Source organism: Rhinolophus sinicus, linkage group LG03 (genome assembly GCF_036562045.2).
Source record: "Rhinolophus sinicus isolate RSC01 linkage group LG03, ASM3656204v1, whole genome shotgun sequence".
In the NCBI taxonomy this organism is placed as follows: domain Eukaryota; kingdom Metazoa; phylum Chordata; class Mammalia; order Chiroptera; family Rhinolophidae; genus Rhinolophus; species Rhinolophus sinicus.
The window spans coordinates 67,597,300-67,619,471 of record NC_133753.1 but is presented as its reverse complement, the minus strand read 5'-3'; the positions used below and the strand labels follow the sequence as shown (position 1 = coordinate 67,619,471).

At 38.8% G+C, this 22,172-nt stretch overlaps 1 protein-coding gene across 2 annotated transcripts in view; it reads left to right on the top strand.

The window, feature by feature from the left end:
• Nucleotides 1–21,935, top strand: part of CDIN1 (CDAN1 interacting nuclease 1) — a 214,555-nt gene extending 192,620 nt beyond the window's left edge. The window contains exon 11 of one of the 2 annotated variants that reach the window (XM_019725527.2): nucleotides 20,749–21,935. In XM_019725527.2, coding sequence (XP_019581086.1) covers nucleotides 20,749–20,878 — 130 coding nt within the window. In that variant the 3' untranslated portion in view covers nucleotides 20,879–21,935. The remainder of the gene's footprint in view (nucleotides 1–20,748) is intronic. The other variant, XM_074327928.1, reaches the window with a different exon arrangement.
• Nucleotides 21,936–22,172: the final 237 nt, after the last annotated feature.

The following is a 22,172-nucleotide window of genomic DNA, read 5'->3' as shown; positions in this document are numbered from 1 at the left end:
CTGAGGACCGGATTCCGTGCCCATTGCACTGATTTTCAGACTGACTCCTAGGGAAGTGCCAGATACAGATGCCTTTGTCTTATCCTTGCTCTTGTCTTTACCTTCCAGCCTTCTCCATTGCATTCTCTTCCTCACCCTTCAAAACCAAACAGAAATTTCACCTCTTTAGTGAAATTTCTCCCACTGTCACTCCTCCACACACACCTCCATCAATACCATGGAACTGGGGTAGCTTTTCAAAAATTGTAGTGCAGTAATTAGTAGCTTTGGATTCACCTTGAACCCACAGTTTCATTTGCATTAGCAACGATCCTCTACTATTAAAGAATGATGCAAAGACATAAGGACCACATCTTTGTTGTTCCAAGGCAGTTGTTTCTTTTTTTTTTTTTAACCTTCGTTACCCCTTTACCCTTTAACCTCTTTAAAATCTATAATCACTTGCATATAATTTAAAAAGGTATTCGGTCTTTTGTTATTTGAATATACTGTCTTTCATTGTATTTAGAACTATTTTAAGATGACAGTGAATATACTTAACTCCCCCAAGTCTATTAGGTTAACTGATTTTAAATCAGTTGATATGTTCTTGTAATAGCCCTATTGTGATCATATACATATTTGTACCTTTTATTAATTCTGAGACAATTAAATTTTAATTATACTATGGACATAGTCAGTTCTGTTACTTAAGGTCTGATTTCTGTTTGTTTACAAAATGTTACAGGTCCTTTGTTTTAATTCCATTCCCACGGTATAATTATATGAATCATAGCAAAAGGCCAAAGTCAGGTAGCGTGTATGACGTATGTAATATTTCTCTAAATAAATTAGGAGAACTACTCTAGTCATACTTTTGAATAGGAATTATGCAACATACACTTATAAAATTGGAGTAAGGCCAATATGCTTTTACTTAACCTGAAAAGAAAAAATGTTGCCCCACATTTAAAAAGAAATATAATGATAATTATATTTTTTAAAAAAGACAGATAAGTAGTCTGAACTAAGGCATGTTTTATTTTTAATTCTTAAAACTCTAATATATCCTAACAGACAAAAATTAATGTTACCTTTAGATGTTTTAGGATGCCTGACAAAAATCCTATTTTATAGAATTTAAAGCTTTGTCTGTGGATACAAAGTGAGAAATAGCTTGTCAGAGGTGATGGCATCAAAATGTAAAATATCTCAATTTCAAAACAAGATTATTACTTAAATGCATCTTAATAATGATTAGCAATTACATCAAATTTGTGGTGTGTAAATATTCTCTGAATAGCAATAATGAATCTTTTAATCTTCCTATATGAGCTAAGATGTAAAATATAAGGACTCATTTTTTTATTGTAACTCAACTGGAAGAATAATAAATGTAATAGGGACTGTCGGGTAAAATAGTTCCACAGAACTTTCCAGGTTCCTCTATTATTTCAGTGTCTTGCCTGTAACGTCTCTGGGGACTCACTTAGCTTCCCTAAATAATTCTTCTTCCTAAATAACATATCAGCATTTTCTAGAAAGCATAAAACACTGTACAAATGTAAATTGGTGCTATTTTCTCATGTGTGGAATAAAAAAGGAAAGTGCCTTTACAGCTTAGTAGTTTGGTCCTTTAATCCTTTAGACTTATCTAGATTAGTAAAATAAAAATCTTTCTTCTTTTTCCCATGTTTCCTAAAATATAAAGAAAGAAGGCCCTGCTGACGTATCCTCTAGACTGATTATCCCCAGTGCCTCAAGTCCTTGCATAATTTCTGCTGTTTAACTTTGGTTCATTTATGCAGAGTTGCCTAAAGAAACTGACCCCCCACACCACTTGAGGGGTTCCAAACATTTTATATAAAGTTAAATCGAATTATGCTAAGCACTTTGAAAACAGAAGATAGGCATTGAGAAAACATGTAACCTCAATCTTTTGAGACCTTGTTTCTCATGTTTGTAAGTGCTGAATCTAAGCAAAATGAAGATACAAAATGACAACTTTTGTTCTTATAATATTATAAAATATTTTATCCTTGCTGAATGAATGTCCTTAATCTTAAAAAATAAATGAGATTAAATAAGAGAACAAGCACCCTTAGATTTCCGTCTCTCAATTAAATTAAGACAAAGTTTGAATATCAACTATGAGTCTAAAAGGCTTCCTCTTAAAATGATGCCCCACACGTAATATCCTTCTTCCTCACGAAAGTTATTATTTTCATCTTCTTCCAAAATGTCTCATCTTGTACTGGAGAACTTGAGCACAGCATCTAACCATCTGAAGGCATTCTAGTTAAGAGTCTTCAAAATCTGACACAGGAACTTAGTCCTACCCAGGACAAATACAGTCTAGAACCAGTGTGTAATCTTGGGTGAGATAAAAGAATTCTTCCCAAATGGCAACCGTAGTCTATTTCTGTAAAGCCAATGCTTGGTCCAAAAATAACCTTAAAGGGCATTATAAATATGTCAGGAGCTCTTGGTGATTGATCTGTGTTGGATATATCATGGAAATAGACGGAAGGCACAAGGGTTGCTTCCCTGTGGAAATCGTGGTGGTAAATTGCCATACGTGTCCCCATTAGGAACCTCGCTGATTTGATTGTGGATGTAACAACTTTACAGACTGGACTTTTGGTCTCTTGAGATCTTTAGTATCTTTCCATGAAGTCTAAATAACATAGTACCTTGCTCTCCCGCCTCAAGCACAGATTTTGGCAGGGGATCAGAACTATTGCCAGCAGTCTTTCCCAGTCATAAATTAAATACATCTTTCCCAGAGTTGTCGCCATTCAGAAGTATGGTGAGAAGTGGGTTTGTATTACCCTAAAAGGTAAGGGAGGAGTACCAGTGTTATAAGATTACATGCCACAAAGGTTGAGAGAACAAATCGAAACTGAAAGGGAAAAGTCCCAGGACCATTTCCTGTAAAAATATTCCAGCTAACTTCCTGTGAGAAAAAAAATACTAGTGTGAAAAGCAGTAACCAACTTTCCTCTGACCGTATCAGTCAACGCCTATGGTTCTCCTGCTTGGAGAGATATTGGAAAGCTCATCAAGTACACAAAGGCAAATGATTGAGTAAAGCAAGTAATAGCACTGTTTTTCAGACTGTTCAGCCCATCGTATGGATGCTATTAGGTTCAGGATCTGGACCAGACCTAAGCGAAATAGTAGTGTAAACCTCCTCTGTGTAACTCTTCTACCTGTCTTTCATTTATTCAGCAAACATTTATTCAAAGTCTACCATGTGCCATACACCACTAAAAGCCAGGTCATGGTAACGTAGACAAGATATTGCTTTTGTGGAACATACTGTCTGTGGAAGAGGTAAACATTAAACAAATAAATACATAATTGTACCATCTTTTCAATGTATAGTTTGGCAAAGAGAGGCGTTCATTTTGCCATTTTGCTTCTGAATTCTTTACAATCGTAAATCCCATAAATCAAAATAAATCCCATACATTTATATAGGTTTCATAATAGTGCATATCTGCAGAATCATAAACAGCACATTAAAAAATAAACAGCAAACGTAGTGATTATTTATGCAAGGCATCGGACCTAATATTAGGAAGTTTTGTTATGTAATATCTAGTTTGAATGAGAGTTTGGACTCAACCAGTTGCCATAACTAATTGTTCATATTTTTCTTCCCTTTTCCTACAACAAATGTTTTTTTTTAATAATGATAATGGATCTACTTTTGCAATGGCCCTCTTAATAATGGTGTGGGATGGGGTTTTCTCTCTGGGACATTAAATTTTACTAGTCTGACAAGGATTCAGCTACATCAACAACTGCACAAAAAGTAAGGTCTTTTTGCAAGCATGAGGCACTCGCAGATTACTTCAAATATCATCTTGCATTGGCCTTAGCTTGGCCTGTTAGTTCAAACCCTAAAAATAAACATATATTAATCAGCTATTGGCAACATGGGTGGACCAGCTCTCTGACTGCGGGGACCTCAGTCTAACCTCATTCAATAGCTTGTCTTATGTCACCCAGGATGAGGCAGTTTACAGCCAGGAATTCCTCTAAAAGAAGACAGTCACAAGCTTAACTAAATGTTTAAAATAACCCCTGTAACTCCTCTCCACACTGACAGATTGCTTTCAGCTCAGTGGAATCAAACCACAGCACCAGCCCCAGTGGCTTTCGTGGGGCCAATTTAGAGCCACAGAGTTTGTAAAGTAAAACCTCAGGTTCAGTGTAGCTCTCCCTTGTCTTGCTTTCAATCAAAAAACAATCAGAAGGGAACGCACTCCTGGAAGTCCTTATCTTCATAAAATTTAGCTAATGACTCCTGTTAAGTTAAATAAGGTTACTGTGTAACTCGCTGAGGAAACTGTTAGCCAGTCACCTCGCGCCCGCAGACTTCTCAAAGAATACAAATTGGAGGAACCCCGCGGAGCTGAGCTGTGACTGTTTATCTACACATACTTTGTCCCAACAACTCCGGAAAGTTGAGCCCTCAGTATCGTTTTTCAGGTTTTTTTGAATGGCAGTCTTTTTTCTGTAAGGAGTGGAAATGGTGGGAGGAGGATTTGTTTTATTGTATACTTTTCTTTAATGTGTTTATCCCCAAATAAATGCACTGTAGTAGATACTTTGGCCCTGCATAAGGTAAATATTTAGCTGGCAGATTCCACACAGAAACATGGCCCGGGGTATTTCGGTTTCAAGAAAGAGAATCACTGTGAGGGAAGGGTTGATCTGCCCTGTCTGTGGGATTCGCAGGAATGAACTCTCTCTTCAGCATCCCCTGGGCCTTCAAAGTGCCTGAGTGGGCTAGTCAGTGCCCTCTGGCCCTTAGAAGCCCCCCTCCCACCCCACTTTTCCAGCTGGATCTTCTGCCATGCCCACGATGTTTCTTTATTCCGACCTTTTCCGCATCACCCCCAAAGTCCCCGAGCTTCTTCTCATTGTGCTGTCTGCATGGGCATCTCCCTCTGCCTGCAGCATCTTCCCTCTTACCCACTCAGTGAACCTTGACTTCAGGACTCGCTCCAAAGGTCACCTCTGCCCAGGGCTTCCCTGACCTTCCCTAGGCTATGATGGGGCCTTCTGCACACTTCCCTTACAAATTTTTTTCTCCTCCTCATACACTACCTTCTAACGTGCTTGTCTGCCTTACTCCAAAAGCCCCTGGAAAAACAGGGACTGTGTTCATGCTACCTCTGCATCCCCGGAGTACGGCATCCTTTTCAGGAAGGCAGGAGGTATCATTCTCCGTGTTCTACAGTTAGGAAAAATGGGGAGTTGGCTTTACATGTGACAAGAGCACTGCACAGGAAAACAGTGGAGCTTTCAGTTGTCCCCTGTGATCTTAAACAAGTCATTTGACCTCTGAGGGTCTCAGTTTCCCCATTTGTCAAGTCAAAATAATACGGGGTTTTTTTTTGAGGGACAGCTATATTGCTGTATAATTTGTGAAATTATTTTTTTAAGAGCTCTGAAGCACTCTGCCCATCATCAGCTGAAGAATAGAACCAGAGTTTACTCAAAATGAGCCCTGTCCTTTTGAACCAGCCCTTCAGTTTTTCATACTCATACATGATCCTTCAACTAGTACTTAAAAAAAAGTTTTTCTGTCCTCAGTCTCATATTTCTTTGGTGCACTTGTCTAAGAAAGCATCTTTGTTAGCCACAAGAAAACAAAGGGTTTGGCCACCTTTAGAAATTGGTGCTGCCTGCTGGGTTTTCTAAAGACCCATTATGCGATTCCCCCATCTGCCTTAAAAGCCAGCCTCCAGGTCCCAAAAGTTTTCTGTGTTCTTTTCATCAGGGTAATCTCTAACAGCAACCATCATTTGTCTTCCAAGTCAGAAGTTGCCTCTAACTTCTTTCCAGAGTCTTTAAATATTACTTTTAAATGCTCAAGGTTATTCCTTTTATGTTCTCTCTTTTTTAATATTAAAATCATTCGTTAAACTTAGCGCAACTTTTTTTTTTTTTAAGGCGGGCACAGCTCACAGTGGCCCATGAAGGGATTGAACCGGCAACGTTGGTGTTATTAGCACCACACTCTAACCCACTGAGCTAACAGGCCACCCACTGGCACCACTTTTCAAAATGTTCTTGGTCTAACAGGAAATGTGTTTGGGGTGGTACAACAAGATCTCAAGACACTGCCCTGAAATTTGTGTGTGCAGCCCTTCTTTGTCACGTGGCCTGGGACCTCAATGTGGGGACAGGTGCAGAATAGCAATGTCCTGTCAGTAAGAACCGGACCCTATATTTAAATAAATTTTAAATCACTGACATCACCAGGGTTTTATGTCCAGTCTCTTGAAGTAAAGTTTCTCCTGGTCCCATGAAACTCATCACCTTTTCTTTTTAAAGGCAGTAGTGACTGTGAAATGACCTTTCCTGCTTTCTGACTCAAAGAAGCACCTAGTTTAGTTATAAACGTAGGCAATGGTTTGCCTGTGGTTTACTCCCATGTCCTACCCCTCAGTTCTTCATATTTTCTCCCTGGTTTAGTAAAGTACTGCCTTGCTTAGTACTTGACTGATCCAGTTTTCATTTTTTTCCAGTGAGTTTGTTTCCAGACCCCTGAACGTAGATCTACCCAGTCCTGCATTGGGGAGGGGATAAGAAGGATTGCAGAGGTTTCCCATTAGATTCCATGTTGATCAGATTTTTTGTAATGAGGCAGCAATGGATATATACAAATTAAGCTCATTTATTCTCAAATCAATCCACCTTGAAATCCCAGATACAAGTGCTATTTTAAATGGAAGGAATTTTAAAGATGGTGTTTTCCAGCTTCCACATTTTATAGAAGAGGAAAGATTGTCTAGTGTGGAAGAGTCCTTTAGTAAATAAAGCATTTGTATTGAAACTAGACCTACAGGAAACTTATCTTGAGATTAGGATTCTACGGGGTTTGGGAGTGATGTTTTAAGGCTTTGAAAAAGTACTGGGGGGAGTCCAAAGCATATAAAAGTAGTGTGACATAGCTGTTCGGAGAAGAAGCTCTGCAGAAGCACTTGGGTTGGCATCTTGGCTACTTTCAAGATTTTTCTCCTTGCGAGAGGAAGCTATTTCCCCTTCCACATCTCTATTTTCTCATTTGTAAAATGGCACCAGTGATATTTCCTACCTTATCAATTCATTGCATGTGTTAAATGAAATAACATACATGAAGGGCTTAGCATAGCACTGGGCACATGGTAAGCATCAGTGTTAATTCTCTTCTTTGTCATCACTATGATCAGTTCAGCACAGCTTTACAATAGTCCTCTCAACATTAAAGTTTAAGTACTAATATTAGCTACTCAAAGGGCTCTGGTTTTCAATGAAATAATGCATGGAAAGAGCTTAGAAGGGTAGCTGGCACATAATGATTATTTAGGAAGTACTGGCTGCTGTTATGGTTATGGTTATGGCTGTTGTCATCAGTATGATTATCAGTGGTATGATTTTCCTCAGAGAAACAATAATCAAATAGTCTGTACCTTCCTTCTACCAGTTCCAAAGATTGGGACTAAACCGGGAAAATAAATCTGGAGGCAAGTCAGTCAAGTCTTCTTTGAGTCTAGTCTGAAATGGGTGAATGGCAGGGCATTGCACTTGTTAGAATGCCTTCTTCTAATTGTAGTTAGAAGGGGATCAAACAGAAGAATTACTCACAAAGCTTAGAACTGAAGAATGACTCAGAATCTGGAGAGTGACAGAGAAGATATTTCCCACCACATGGACCCTCGGCACACCCCAAATCTAGCCCAGGATGTCCTGCTGGCCCTGTCTGGCATTACGGTCTGTTTCCAAGTGACCACCAGTGGAACTCGGCTCCCTTGCATCTGTCTGCTCTTGGCGGTCAGGCTCTTCTGCCCACCTCACTGCCCTGTTGGTAACTGTCCCCTGGAGTTGGCCCAGTGTGCCTTCTCAGTCCCTCAGCAGAGTTTCCCTTAGCACTTGGGGACTTCCCTGACTCAGGGCTTCATTGCACAGACCCCGCGTTAACTAAGTAATGCCTTTAAAAATAAAATCAGGATCCTTATGGGCTTAAATTGAAGGTTTTGTAACTATACCACTGACCTTCAAAGTTCAATTTAACAGTAAAATGAGAATACTTACATTCTTCTTTGCCTGAGCTCGATTTTCTATTTCTATTTTGCTCTTTGATTGTACATGCCTCTTTGGGGGAAAAGCAGGGTATAAATAAATTAAAAGCTGTACATCAACTTTTAGAAGGCATCTGATTCTTGGGACCCCCTAATCCTCTTTTCTTAAAGAAGCACTATTGAAAATGGCATAAAGGTCATTTTGTGAAGTCTATATTCTATTGAGCAGTGAAGCAGTGAGGAACACGGGCTCCTGCTGAACCTGGAAATGATACAGGCACCTCAGAGATGGTATTTGTGGTTCAAAGAGTGCAAATCCATGTGTCATACACAAATACGTTTCACTTTAATAGTTTGATATCTCTTCACTCATCTTAAACACCTTAAGGTATTTGGAAAGGGAGGAAGAAATAAAACAGATGAACCTGCTGAGATATGGCCAGGAACAGTAGTACTTCATTTTGATTGATGTTTTTACAACCTTATCTCCTAGATAAAAGCTACTGTAAACAAAAGCCTACCTAAATTGATTGTATTTTAAGGAAGTGAGAGCCACCTGTGTGCAGCTATTGGCTCCCAACTGCTTAGATTTTTTCTTAGCAGTCAATCCCTACCCACCTCACAGCCACCACCTCAACCACCGGTAGTCACCCTTCCAGGGAATAGTTCCTGTATTTTCTACCAGGTAATAAACCAGAGCATCATCGCCCCTGTAACAACCTGGGAAGCGTAGATTCCAAATGCAAAACCTGGGAATAGCTCTTCAGAGCATGCGGCTTGGACATATTTTTAAGGCTCATTTTATCACTTTTAAAAATGATTTTCCTTCCTTCTATGGTTGAGAGTTGTCAGCAAAAGATTTTTTTCCACATGTTTGGAAGCACTCACAGCTGCTCCTGAGGCAGGGACTCTCTCTATAGAGATACACATTCACGCATTCATACATCTGCTCAGCCAGTATTAATTGGCTGACTATTATGTGCCACTGAAATACAGGCTGCCTTCGTGGAGCTTACATTCTAGATGTGTAAGACCAGATTATCCTTTTTTTTTTTTCTAAGAACCATCGTCTTTTTTTATTGTTTATCTATTGCCCAGCCATTTTTTTACAATGACAATGATTTCTAATTTTCCCCTCTTTCCAGCATTTGCCTTCATGGATCTGTAAAATTGGGAGATTTGCTTTTAAGGACTGGATTGGTTAACCAAAGAGATTTTCCTTATCATGAAATATTTATTGTGAGTAAGAGAAAATTTTAACTACCCATTTAGAGCAAGTTGGGATCTGACATACCTGAAGCATTGTGTCACATTTGGTTAATGATAGATTTATAGGACAAGCATGTATCAGCCTTAATCCTTTAGTTATTTGACTTTGCCAAGGATGAAAATTCCGATAATTTTTTATTTTAAGCAGACTTTTATATATCCAGAACCCATAAATCTCTTTGTGCCTTGAGATAAATGTCTCACTGAACTCTGGGTTACCCTGTGCTCTTTAGAAAACTGAGCCAAGGGAAAAGAGACCCCACCCCCCACACACACCTAGTAATAAAAGAGTATGTAAAAAAATATATATATTTGTGGTAAGCAATATTTATATGATAAAACCTTTTCTGTTTTTGCAAAGCATTTCTAATTTCTAGTATTCCCAAAGTTGGAAATGAAAAGTTCAGAAATAATGTCAAAAATTGATCACAGTGAGTCTATGGTAGACTAACTGGTGAACACCAAAATGGACTATCGCACGGTCAGCCCAGGTTTTGCCAACTCGATGATCACCATCCATTATGGTTGTCATATCAATTATAAATTCTCTGCCATCAAACACTAAATCAGCTGAAATGATGGGTTTGCCTTTGGCATGTTTCCCTGGGGAAATAACCGAGAAAACATGTAATAATTCACACAACCAATTTTGTAAACTACCCCAACTTTTGGAAGAAGGCTGGAGTATAAATTCTAGGCAGATAGATGTGATTTGCACCCAAGGTCCGTCTGGAGTGTTCTCTCACTCTTAGCCCTTAAATGTTTTCAAAGTAAACATGACCTTGGGTCCTTTATGACTTTTAGGATTTTGGTTTCTTTTGTACTGCATTTTGTATTTTTCTCTTCCCATACATCTTCATTTGAAAAAAAAAAAAAAAAAAAAAAATCAGGGCTATCATACTTAAACTCATTCTCCAGTTTCACAACAAAATAATCTCAAGATGCTTCTGATCCCCTCATCCCTCTGCATCTCTTGGGACCCCCAATCCCTCTCTTTAATCTCCCCTCAAAAAATGAACATATAATGGAGAAAATTAAAAGGTCCATTACATGAATGAGTGCAACTTAGCTGACAACTCACCTTATGCAGGAAGACTTCTAGACTATCATGTCCTTGCTCTAATGTTTCTTTGACTGTAAACCTTTTGGCGTGTTGTTTATTCAATCGATACCATATTTCAGACTTACAATGTGAGTAGTTTGTTCCTATGTTATTAAACTTTGAGTCATAAGCAACTTAAGGAGAGAAGGAGCCTTTCTTTTGTGACGTGCTTTCTGAAGGATGGATATGCAGGCTGGTATGTAGATTCTTAGTACGTAAATGTCGAGGGCTGACCCACTGCCAGGAGTAAGTGTTTCTCCAAGAAAACAGATTAAAAACAAAATCGCTTCTACGTTTGTTTCCTGTTCTACCAGTCTCAGTTTTTTCTCTTCTGAGGAGGGATTTACGATAGGCTGGAAAAACTGCAAGTATGATATCTAAGTATATCTAACACAGGACAAAGTAAAGTGAAAATTAAGCACTTTTCCAGGCAATTTAATGTAGACATGAAAATGCCAAGTTATGTAAACACCAAGGAGAATTTCAGATGATTATAGTTGTGTATTTATATACATTTTAAATTTTCTTCAAAATAATGTATTTTCTGTTTATTTTCTATGTGGCATAAAGGCCTGACGTGAATCAGTATTTATCCTTTTCCTTTTTTATTTTCAAAATTACATACAATGAGTTGATGTTACAAAGAGAGGTGCATTTTTTTTTCTGAGAGGTGCATTTTTAATAATGTAGATCCACGAATTGAGTGAGAATACTCATAACTGGGGTTCTCTTTCTTGAGTCATTTCAATTTCAAATACTGACCTGCCAAACAAAATAGTAAATGAAACAACCAAGTTATGTTTTTATTTCATCTCTAGATACTATGAAATAAGAATATTTGCATTGTGTATTAAATTGACCATAGTGCCAGAACCTTACGATGCTGTATTACATGATCACTAATCTATTATTGTTGTACACATATTTACACACAGGCATAAATATGCACATACTTTGCCTATAAACATGTGCAAGCATATTTCACTTGGACTGAAAAGTTATTTACAACTCTGTCTGGAGATACATACAACAGTGATTAACAAGTGCATAACCAATCTACAACACACAGATTAAAACTAAATAAACAGTGTGAGAGTTTATTTTAAAACAATTACAAGATGTTTTATATTTCTCCTTTGTCCTGAACTGTGTGTTTGAGAATGCATTCTTCATAAAAACCACATGCAAGTCTTTGATGGTGAAACAATTGACTTCCAACAGCCACATGTCTATACACATCCTCATAAGATATCCCAGACCTCACACAGCAACTCAAAATGAGAAAGGAAAAAAATAAGTGTGTGTGTGTGTGTGTGTGTGTGTGTACACATAGACATATATATGCTATTCCTCTTTTGGAAAAGAAATTTTCTATTTGCCTATAAATTGAAATCATTTGGATTGGAAACAAAGATTTGAATCAGTACAGCTATGTTTTGTTTTTATTGTTTGATGAAGACCCTCGTGAACAGGAAACTTGATTGAAATCATCACATCTTTCCATAGTCCTCTTGTCATTCTTCAACTGAAAATTGTTTGTTTTGTTGACTTGATCCAGATTAATATTGTAGAACCCTAGTGCATTGAGAATCTTTTTTATGTAATCGTGAAATTCAGCTCATTGAGAAAAGAAGGATTAGATCAATTTCATGAGTCTCTCTTATTCTATGAAGAGGCAAATTGTGTAATAGTCACTTCATTTCCATATTATATTACCAAAAGAGATTAAAAAATGATACTGATATTTTAAAAATATGTAGTGATTTTCTCATTTGTTGCTTTTTTTTTTAATTAAAGTTTATTGGGGTAGAGCTGAAAACATAAATAAGCCAAATAAATGCCACAAATATAAGATACATCTTTATACTAGAAGTATTTTAGGAGCAAAAGTGAGCCTTTGGGGGTTCAGTGTATCAACCCTGTTTAGCCAAGTCTGAACTTTCTTTGCTGGGAAAACAAATCTCTGCCTGACACGCTCACTTAGACCCGTTGCTTCCCTCCATTTTCCTCATAACTTATTCCAGCTGTTTATTTCCATTAATACGAACAGGCTGCCGCAGTGTTCTGGATTTACTCCGCTTTCCTCCTGTTTAGATTCTGCCCCATAACTTCTGAATCCTCTCGTAGCGGGAAACATTTCTCTTCTCTGAACTTTATGCAGTGATTCCATAACTCTCACTTCTTTGACCTGAATTATAAGTTGCTTTTCCATATACTTCCTAAACATGGCGACACTTAAATCGAAATGAGTCTCTAGATATACTTTTTAGTGTGAAACTATTGACTTCATACCTGAAGATTTATTCCTTGTAGGCCGGTGTGAATCCCAACTCATATACTGGGCTTTTGATTAACCAGTCAGTCACCTGACTTCCAGGCCCCTTCTCGTCTCCCTTTTATAAGTGTGGTAAATATTTTTCAAAGCTGAATGACTGTTATAAATTGCTGTGTAAATACAAGGCATAATGAGAGACAGTAGAGTGTCGTGGTTGTAAGCACAAACCGTAGAGCCAGACAGCTTGGGTTCAAAGCCCGACCCTTTTTGTGCGTCAGTTTTTTCATCTGTAAAATAGGAATGATCATTAGTCTGTAAATGTAAAAGTGCTTGAAACATTGCCTGTCACATAATAAGAGTGCAATAAAGGTTAGTTACCTCGTTGTTGCTGGTTTTTAAAATCATTTTACATATATTCAGACAGCATCTTTATAGACATAATGTCTGGTCAGGGACCTTCTGAAATCTGTAGAAACATAGAAGGTAAATGAGCCTCAGGAAACCCATCAGGGAGTTGGTTATTGGGGCTAATTTAGCAAAATGATATCTGACAGTGTGATTAGGAATCTCTAAATTCCTGCATCTACCTTTCACTTCAGTACTCTATGAGAAAGGTGCCTCAAAGAAAAATCTTAACAATAGAAATTTAGTAGTCTTCTCTTTTCTCCATTAGTGAAAATACCATCCAACTAATTCCTGCATTACAGGATCGTGTAGAGGTGTGGCAAGCAATGGGGGCAGTATTTTTTTATAGTTAAGAAAGACTAAGCAAGTCCTTCCTGAATTTGGGAGCCCATATTTTCTGTCTGTACCTCCGAGTTTCTCAGAGAGTTATAGAAAACCTTGGACTGAAAGACGTGATTTCTAAATTATACCATATTCTGTCCAACATTTACAATCTGACGTGCTCAGTGACTATCTGGGGATAGCTACATTTTTCTGGAAAACTAAGAATTTACTCTCCAAAGTGCCATTTTTAAAACATTGTTGGTGACAATCTTTTAAAAATATGTTACAGATTACACTGCCTTTCTTAACTGAACAAAATGTAACCAGCATCTATTTGTCCTGGACTGTCTCAGCACCTGTTGAAATTGACAGAGTCTATTTGTCCCAACACTAAATAGCTTTGGATTGCCACAAATGCAGTTTAAAAAAAAAAAAAAAAAAAATCTCCTCCCTGTTTATCAGCTGTCCTCAACTGGCAAAGTATTCTTCCTATAACCAGTCTCCCACACTCTATCTTCCTCCCCTTCAAATTTGCAACTTCAGAAGCCTTGTAACCAAATTTAATCACAAAATCACAGCTGTAGAGAAACATTAAGGATTTTTCATTTTATATATGACTTCTTTACCTCTTTGGGTAACCCCAGTGTCCTAAATATGCAGCAGGGAGGGGTGGTGGTGTATAGTCTAAGTTAGGAACCAAGAAGCTATGTTAGTGTAAAAGCACAGGTTTGCTTCATAACTGACTTGCCTTGATGGAGAATTGCTACTTATTAATAATCTCATTCAGTAACCTCTTCTGCTATAAATTCAGGGTGCTGGGGAAAAAAAAGTAACTGGAAAAAAAAAAAAGCCAATCTATAGCCAATAGCACTCTTCATACTACAAATGTAAAGAATGGCATTTGATTACTCAATTCTGTAGTATATATGTTAGTAATCTATTGCCATATCACAAATTACCCCAAAACTAAATGACTTCAAATAACACACATTTGTTATTTCACTTTTTCTGTGAGTCAGGAATATGGACATAGCTTAGTGGGATCCTCTTCTTCACTGTCTCTCACAGGCTGCATTCAAGACATTGGCCCAGGGTGTGCAGTTTCATCTGAAGATGTGACTGAGGAAAGACCCACTCCCAAGATCACTCAGGGGTGGTTGGCAGGATTTTGTTCCTCAGGAGCTGTTAGGCTAAGGGCCAAAGTAACTCACTGGCTGCTGGCCACAGGCCACATGGGCCTCGCCCAAACGGCAGTTTGTCTCAAGGTATGTAAACCAACAAGGCAGGAGAGTGTCTGATAGCAAGATGGAAGTTAGTCTCTTATAATCTAATCACAGAAGTGACATCCTATCGCTTTTGCTATATTTTTTCTGTTAGAAGCAAGTCACTAGTCCAGCCCACACCGAACAGGAGGGGATTATAGGAGGGCACGAGTGCCAAACGGCAAGGACCATTGAGGCCATCTTAGAAGTCAGCCCACCACAATATCTGTCTGCAACTCTTCATTGCAACACAGAAAGAACTCCAGCACCACCACTGCTGTAGCTCTTCTTTCATTACTGCTGTTACCCAATTTAGTTTGATGTTTCCTTTGTGTACCTCTCTTCCTATAGATAGCAGCGAGACTGCTCTCAGTAGAGTGAGTTCTAAGTGGAACCTGGAACAGTAGCTACGTGTCTTTGCCTCTAGTTCATTTTTAACTGTGACGATGAGCCTTATGTATGGGGACAGGTTACCGACAAAGTTGCTAAGTGTGTTCACACTTCTTGAATGTCATAGACTCTCCTTTGTGTCAGCTGTTCACCTTTACAGAACACATCCGTCTATAGAAGGAGATCGAACTAATTAGAACAATGTCTCCCAATCTTCCCAAATTTGAAAATCTTTAAAACAAACTAAAAGAATATTTGCTAACTCTGCTGCCCACCCACCCACCCCCCGTGTATTTATAGCTGTGTTTTTAGATTCCATGTACTTAGAAAATACATAATAACTGAAAGCTACAGTGAATTCTATTTTATTATCTACATTTCTAAAATAAGACAAGATATGTGTATTTTTTTCTATCTGAGGATAGTGCTTGGAATGCATAAGGATCTCTTACAATCTCTTCACAATCCCTCAAGGATCTCTGCCCTGAGTGTGGGAAGCTCTGAGTTAGATCTCAAGGCAGAAATCAAGAACTCAAATGCCCACAGGGGCCAGGTGGGCAACATAAATGCACAAAGTAGGCAGGACATAAAACAAGAAACGTGTCCCCTTCCATTTCTTTCTTGAAACGTGAAACCCTCTGAGGTTATGTTTTGCTCACCCAAATCTGCTAGAGATGTGAGTATGAAGAAGTTGGTCTCTCCAGTTAAAGAAAATCTGCAGTGCAGGCATGATGGTAGATGGCATCTGGCACTGAGCCTCTGCTTGGAGAGTAACGGAATGGTGGAGCCTGGGGCACACCTGAGACCACCTGTCATGTGTAAGGGAGGCAGCCATGACTTGGCTCCAACTGATCGTTGCCTTGTCAATTAATTTCTCAAAGGAAGGTGATTGTGCAGGTTTTGTACAAAAACTCCAAATCTTTATGTGTTGCCCCAATTTTTTTTTTTAATTGCTAAAAGCCCAGCCTGGATTTAACAGATCCAGTCACAGAAATGTCACTAATTTGCAAGGCAGCTTACTCCGTGTTTTCAAAAACTGCAATTGTAGAAAAATGTTTATTCATGTTGAATCAAAATCTGATTCTTGGTTATGTTCAAACGTTGCCCTGAGTCTGTGCTCAAGAGCTACAGCATGAATCTAATCCCTTCTCCCCAAGAGCACCTTAGAGATCAGAAAATGACGAATGAGCCTCCTAAGTACTCGTTTCTAGGTCACACATACTCTGTTATTCTAACAGTTCCTCAAATACCCTAGAGTTCTCCTCTGGGTCAGTTCCAGACTAGAGATATTCTCCTTAAAATATGACACTACAATCCTCCAAAACTCTCTAGGCCTGGTCTTACCAGTACAGAGGTCGCTTCCTCTCCTTTTCTGGTTAAAGTGTAAAACCATGTCACTCTGTTTAGTAGACTGATCACTGGGTCATAGTGAGACAATCACAGACCCTGCACCAGACTGCCTGGGTTCCAAAATGGGTTCCTCTACTTTTTAGCTATGAGAACTTTGGCAAGATTGATATTAAATTATATACATATGTATAGAATTATATATATATATATATGTATGTATATGTAAACACATAACTATATTATAATTAATAACTCTCCATGCCTCTGTCCATTTGTTCATTTGCAGAATGGGGACAATAATTGTACCCACCTCATGGAGTTGATTTGAGAATTAAATGAGTCAGACTGTGTAAAGTGCTTAGAACAGTGTCTGGTACATAGTAAGTGTTATGAAAGTTACTAATGAACATTGTTGTAGCTGTTATTATTACTATCACTATGATCCATAAGTATGCAACTTGTGTATTCATCTTGGTCACCAGAAAAGATGCCAAGCCATAGCAATGGCCGAGACTTACCAGCATGCCTGCCTCTGGGATGCCGCTGATTTGGTCACCAGTACAAAGCTGTCAGCTATTCCTAACTCTGTGTTCTTTACCTTGTCCTTGAGGGTATCTGCCATGTACCAGGCACCCCTTGCTAGGCCTGGAGGACATGAGTATAAATAAAACATGGCCCTCAACAGTGACACAATATAGCAAAGAGACAAATGGTGAAACAGAGAGATACCCTTGAGAGACAGGTATGCACAAAAACCGCAAAAGGGTACCCAGCTTTTGTTCCACAGTCTCCTATTTAATTTCTCTAAATAATCTAAAATGGAAGGAAACCAGAGAAACACATTTCAAGCACATTTACAGGGTTGTCATTATTTATGAGGAACTTCATCTTTCATACCCTCAAGATCTGTCATGGCTCTTGACTTTCACCTCCCATTTTTTTCAAGAGGTATTTGTTATTTTTGCTAATTTGGTGGTATTTTATTTGCAGGCAAAATTACTTGTTCAAAAGTCACTGACATTCCAGTGCCTGCTCCCCAGGAGTTTTTAAAATTCATTTGGAGTCTTTGATCTTATTACTTGACCATGAGTATATAGTAACATTAAAGTTATAGTCAACCTTGAAATGTGTTTACAGAATCAATTCAGATATCCATAGACATCCCATTACTGCGTGTCCCCGGGCTGGTGGGGAGGGCTGCAATCCCAGTAGCAGACCAAACCTCTGCTTTGCACATTCCCTCAGACCCAGGGACTCTGTTTTCTTTTAAACACTGTTAATAGTCTCTTTGATTTTTATTGGTCACAAAGGTTATGTTTGCCTTCCCAGTGATCTCGTTCTTGTCCAGTAGTGCCACAGTACATGGAAATAGGCATCAAAAAAGGTGAACTCACTCAACCCACAGGCGTGTACTTGACCTACCTAAAAATTCCGTAGGTCCCCTTTTCTCCCTGTTTTACACCTTGTTAGACAAAAATGCTAGAGTTGACTCGCTTGGTTTTTCGAATTGTCAACCAAAATGTTCCTTTCTGTGAGTTCCAATAACCAAGGAATTGATTATATAAAGTTGCTTAACGTGGTCAGCCTCTTCATAAGCGGTTAAGTTGCTGCAAGGTTATCTTGCCAGCATCTGATAATCTCTGGATCCTCATATGTTGGAGAAAGCTCAGCAATGCACTCAAGTAGGTATCAGGAACAAAGCCAGATCTTGTTCTGCTGTTCAATTTCCCAACTTGCCACCCATTAAAGTACCTATTATTTTTTTGTCCCTCAAAGACCACATAATTTGAAAGCCTCTGCCTACCCATTTCCATTGACAAGAGGAAGCTGTCTTTCCTCGTTTTTAATTAATTACGTAAGCACATATTTCCAATCAGAGCTTTGGAACCACACCAGAGAATTAGTAATGCCTAAGCTAATATAATTCTATTTGAAAGCTAACAACCAAACACATAGATCCATGGCTGAGCCTCGTTGAGAGTCACTAGCCATATGTACTGAACGTAGTTCACAAACCCATGTTAATACTTTCAGGGAATCCCGGTCGGGAGCCCCTGCACAAAATGCTCAAACTCACAATCTTGCAAAAACCTTTGCAAGTGGCAGATTTCATCTGTTGCCTCACAAGTGAAACAAGTCCATTTTCTTGGTCATTGAGGTGTTCCCCGGCCTGGCTTTTCTGCCCAGAAAATGCCATTTTTGTAAAGAGCTGTCATGCTGCATGTCCTTTGGCTTATGATTTAGCTGCTCAGGGAAAGTCCTGGCTGCTCTTACTTTCTCAGTGCTGGTAATATGTGTTTTTGTTTTATTAAATCTTTAAAACACTGGGCTTGTTGTTTATGACCCCCATATATTCCTTTGTTCTTTTCCGTGACTGTTTAGATCCCATATTTTTTCTCCCTTTGTAAAAATATCAGTGCCTTTCTAAAGAACATTATGGTCTCCAGAATGGCTGCCGAATACAATGGAGGAATGTGTTGAGCTCAGGGTTGCGTCTGGGGAGCCTGTGACTCAGGGCTGCTTTGTTGATGGGAAGCTTTGAGGCTTCTCAGACCTGGTCCTTAGAATCGCAGCTCTTTCTGCTTTTCCCAGATGTGTTTTGACAACCTTGAGATCATTTGATAATAATCACAGAGCTTTTTGTAAAATAAAGATACCAAATATCCATGTTTCAGTTGCAGACAATTGTTTGTGATTAAAAGTTACCACTAAGAAACCCTCGGTTAAGTGGAAGCAAATTCTCATCCCAGTGTGAGCTTCAGCTGGTGAGCATTTCAGCACTAGAGCCCGCACACCCCGTGCCAACGTAGCCTGATTCTTGTGACCTCACAGGAAAGTTCCTCGGAGATCCTGAGAAAGAAGAGAGTACCTGCAGCCATCCCTGAATTCAGGAAAATGTCACTGGGCCTGGTGCTCCACAGCTCTGCTGCCCTCCAAGGTGCCTCATCCGTACACAGCTCCCGTGTCCCCTAGAACAAGTTGAGCTGATGAGTGGCCATCGCATGATTTTGTCCTTGCATGGAGGGGATGCAAAAAGTTTTCATTAATCTTGCATCTAACTTGGCTACCTTACTGATGTGAATCCCCAAATAAACCACTCCTTGACACCCAGTTGAACTTGTGCCTGTGCATACAGTATCTCGCAGCCCATCCTGTACTGTTAGTTTTGGCAAATACACTACAGCATATAATAAATCATGGAAGAAAAAAGCTTTGTGGCCTAGCATGGTTCAGCCTGCTGTAATGTCAGAATACAGAAAGCAGTTCTGTTTTTAGACATCCTTTTACTAACCCAACATTCATAATTTATGATTTCACTGTAAAATTCCTGCAACACGACACCAAAAGTAGTGCTGCCCTTTAATTAAGTACTCTCAGTAGGAAAAACGTGAAACTGATGTGCAAAACATCTCTGTGTGCATGGTGATTGATAGTGATTACATCTTTATGAACCCAGCCTAGAGGTCTCAACTTCCTGATGGGTGCAGTAGTCTGTAGGGCAACTTCCTGAGTCTGCTGCTAACCAAATTGGAGATAATTCAGAGGCCCAATTTAGAAGTATTGAGGTTTTAAGCCTGCATCTGTCTGTACTTGGTCACAAGTCTATGCGACATTATTCCTCGTGTTCATGATGAGTATCTACGACCGAACTCATGTCATGTTTATACTGAGAGTGGTTATAACGCAGAGAATGGAGGGTCAGGGAGAATGTCTCTATGAGAGATCCCCGTTATCCTATGAATTGTTTGTTTGTTTTTAAGACGTAAAGAATGGATGACAGAAGGGACTTCTGACCCTATTGGTCCATGAATTGAAAATAGCCAGAAGAGGATGCTGAGCCGTTCCAGTTTTTAAATTATTTTTCCAAATATCCTTCTTTTCCCTCAGTTGAAAATGGCTCAGTTTCGTTTTTAAAAGAGTACTTCTAAATGTTAGGAGACTAAAATCCCAAGCCTGGTGCGCCCCAGCTCATCACTGTTTCGACTCTGATTTTATCCTCCATCAGCTAAGTAGTCACATCAGCAAAAGCTCATAACACCTCACTGAAAGGTAATTAGCGTAGTGCACACATCCGAAATACTTCAGGTTCCTGGAAAGAACAGTAATAAATCTGCCCACGCTGGTAAGTAATACTGGTATTAAATAAGATCTTTGGTATAAGTTCGGCTACTTTTGGTCATAATTACAATCACCAAATTAAAAATGTTGTGCAGTAACGTCATTTAATCATCGTATCAGTGTTTCAAAGATGCCCTTTTTTAGAACTATGTTGATACTACATGTGTATGTTATTTTCTGCTGTTTTGACAGATTTGGGCCGGGCCTCGTCATCTATTGGTATGGATTTATCCAGGAGCTAGACTGTAACCGGGAGAGGGGCATCCTGCTCAAAGCCTGTTTCCCCACAGACATTGTCACCTTATGCCATAGCATAGCTTGACCCTGATGATCCTGGAAGAGAAGCTGGGAGGAAAAGGTGAATCCGGAAGCAATTTTACTTTCCTGCAGCGTCAACTCCTGGCAACATCTGCCCTGAACTCCAGCTGAACTTTTCTGCCCGTGGTCACACCACTACCTCTTTAGACAAACATATCAAGAGTTTCTGTTTTCCTTCATCCCTTGCTGATGTGAACAGCCAAGAACTACAGACACAACCCACTCATTATCAGCATTTCTGTCTCTGTCAAACAGTTAGTTTATAGATAGTCATAATCTTTCTTCCTTCCGGATGGTTTCTCCTTGAATACTGAACAAAAGGAAAAATGTGGAGACTGAAAGGTGTGATTTTTCAATTCTCCTCCCAGTTGCCGAATCACCCTCTTATTATTTTTTTTTTCGAAGCCTCCATTCATTCTCTCTCCCTCCCCCTTTCCCGTCATGTACACTCACAGATACCCAGCGTTGCATTATTGTCATGGAATAATCGAGCACACTCCCAACAAAGCTGAAGACATCAAGTCTGAAATGAAATGTCCACCCTCACCTGCAGGACTCCCACTAAACCTCAAGTGTAGCCTGTGCCATATGCTTGTTTTGTCCAGTCTTTACGGTTTCCTGACTGCGATGGCATTAAGCCAAGCTGAAAAATATACTTGATGAGAATTTCCTCTTTTTTTATAATACTTATTTGAACACCAAACCTTTTCCATTTATCTCATTTGAAAGTATTAGTTACATCGTGTCTGGAAAGCATACTCCTTCATTGGATTGGGGGCTGAGGAGAGACGATTGAAGCTTGGTGCCAGCTTTGACAAGAGTTTATTTTTAAACATGGCTAGTTGTCAGTATGTTTGATAGTACTTTTATGAGTAAAAATTTTTTAAAGCACATTCTGTACACTGCTTTTTATCTGTGTTTTATACCACATAATTATATAACACTTAAATAATTTAGGCATTAGAAATGTTCAGCTTTGAATAAATGAAGTGTACCGGAACTAAACGTAGGGCAATTTTCAATAAGCAAAATAAAGGAGAGTTTATATTCGTTCACTTTAATTTATTCACTTTTTATGCCGCAAATCAAATTTCAATCTGAAGCAAAACATCAATAAATTCATTATAAACCTATCGTTGGGGAAGTTAAAGATTAATCTATACCCAAAAATGTATTTAGTAAAATATTTGCCCCAGTATTGACAAAACATTATTAATGACTTTTATAATGCTGAATTGGTGAGCTTGGAAATATTAATAAAAAATGTACATTTTTATAAACACGTTTAAGTTATATAT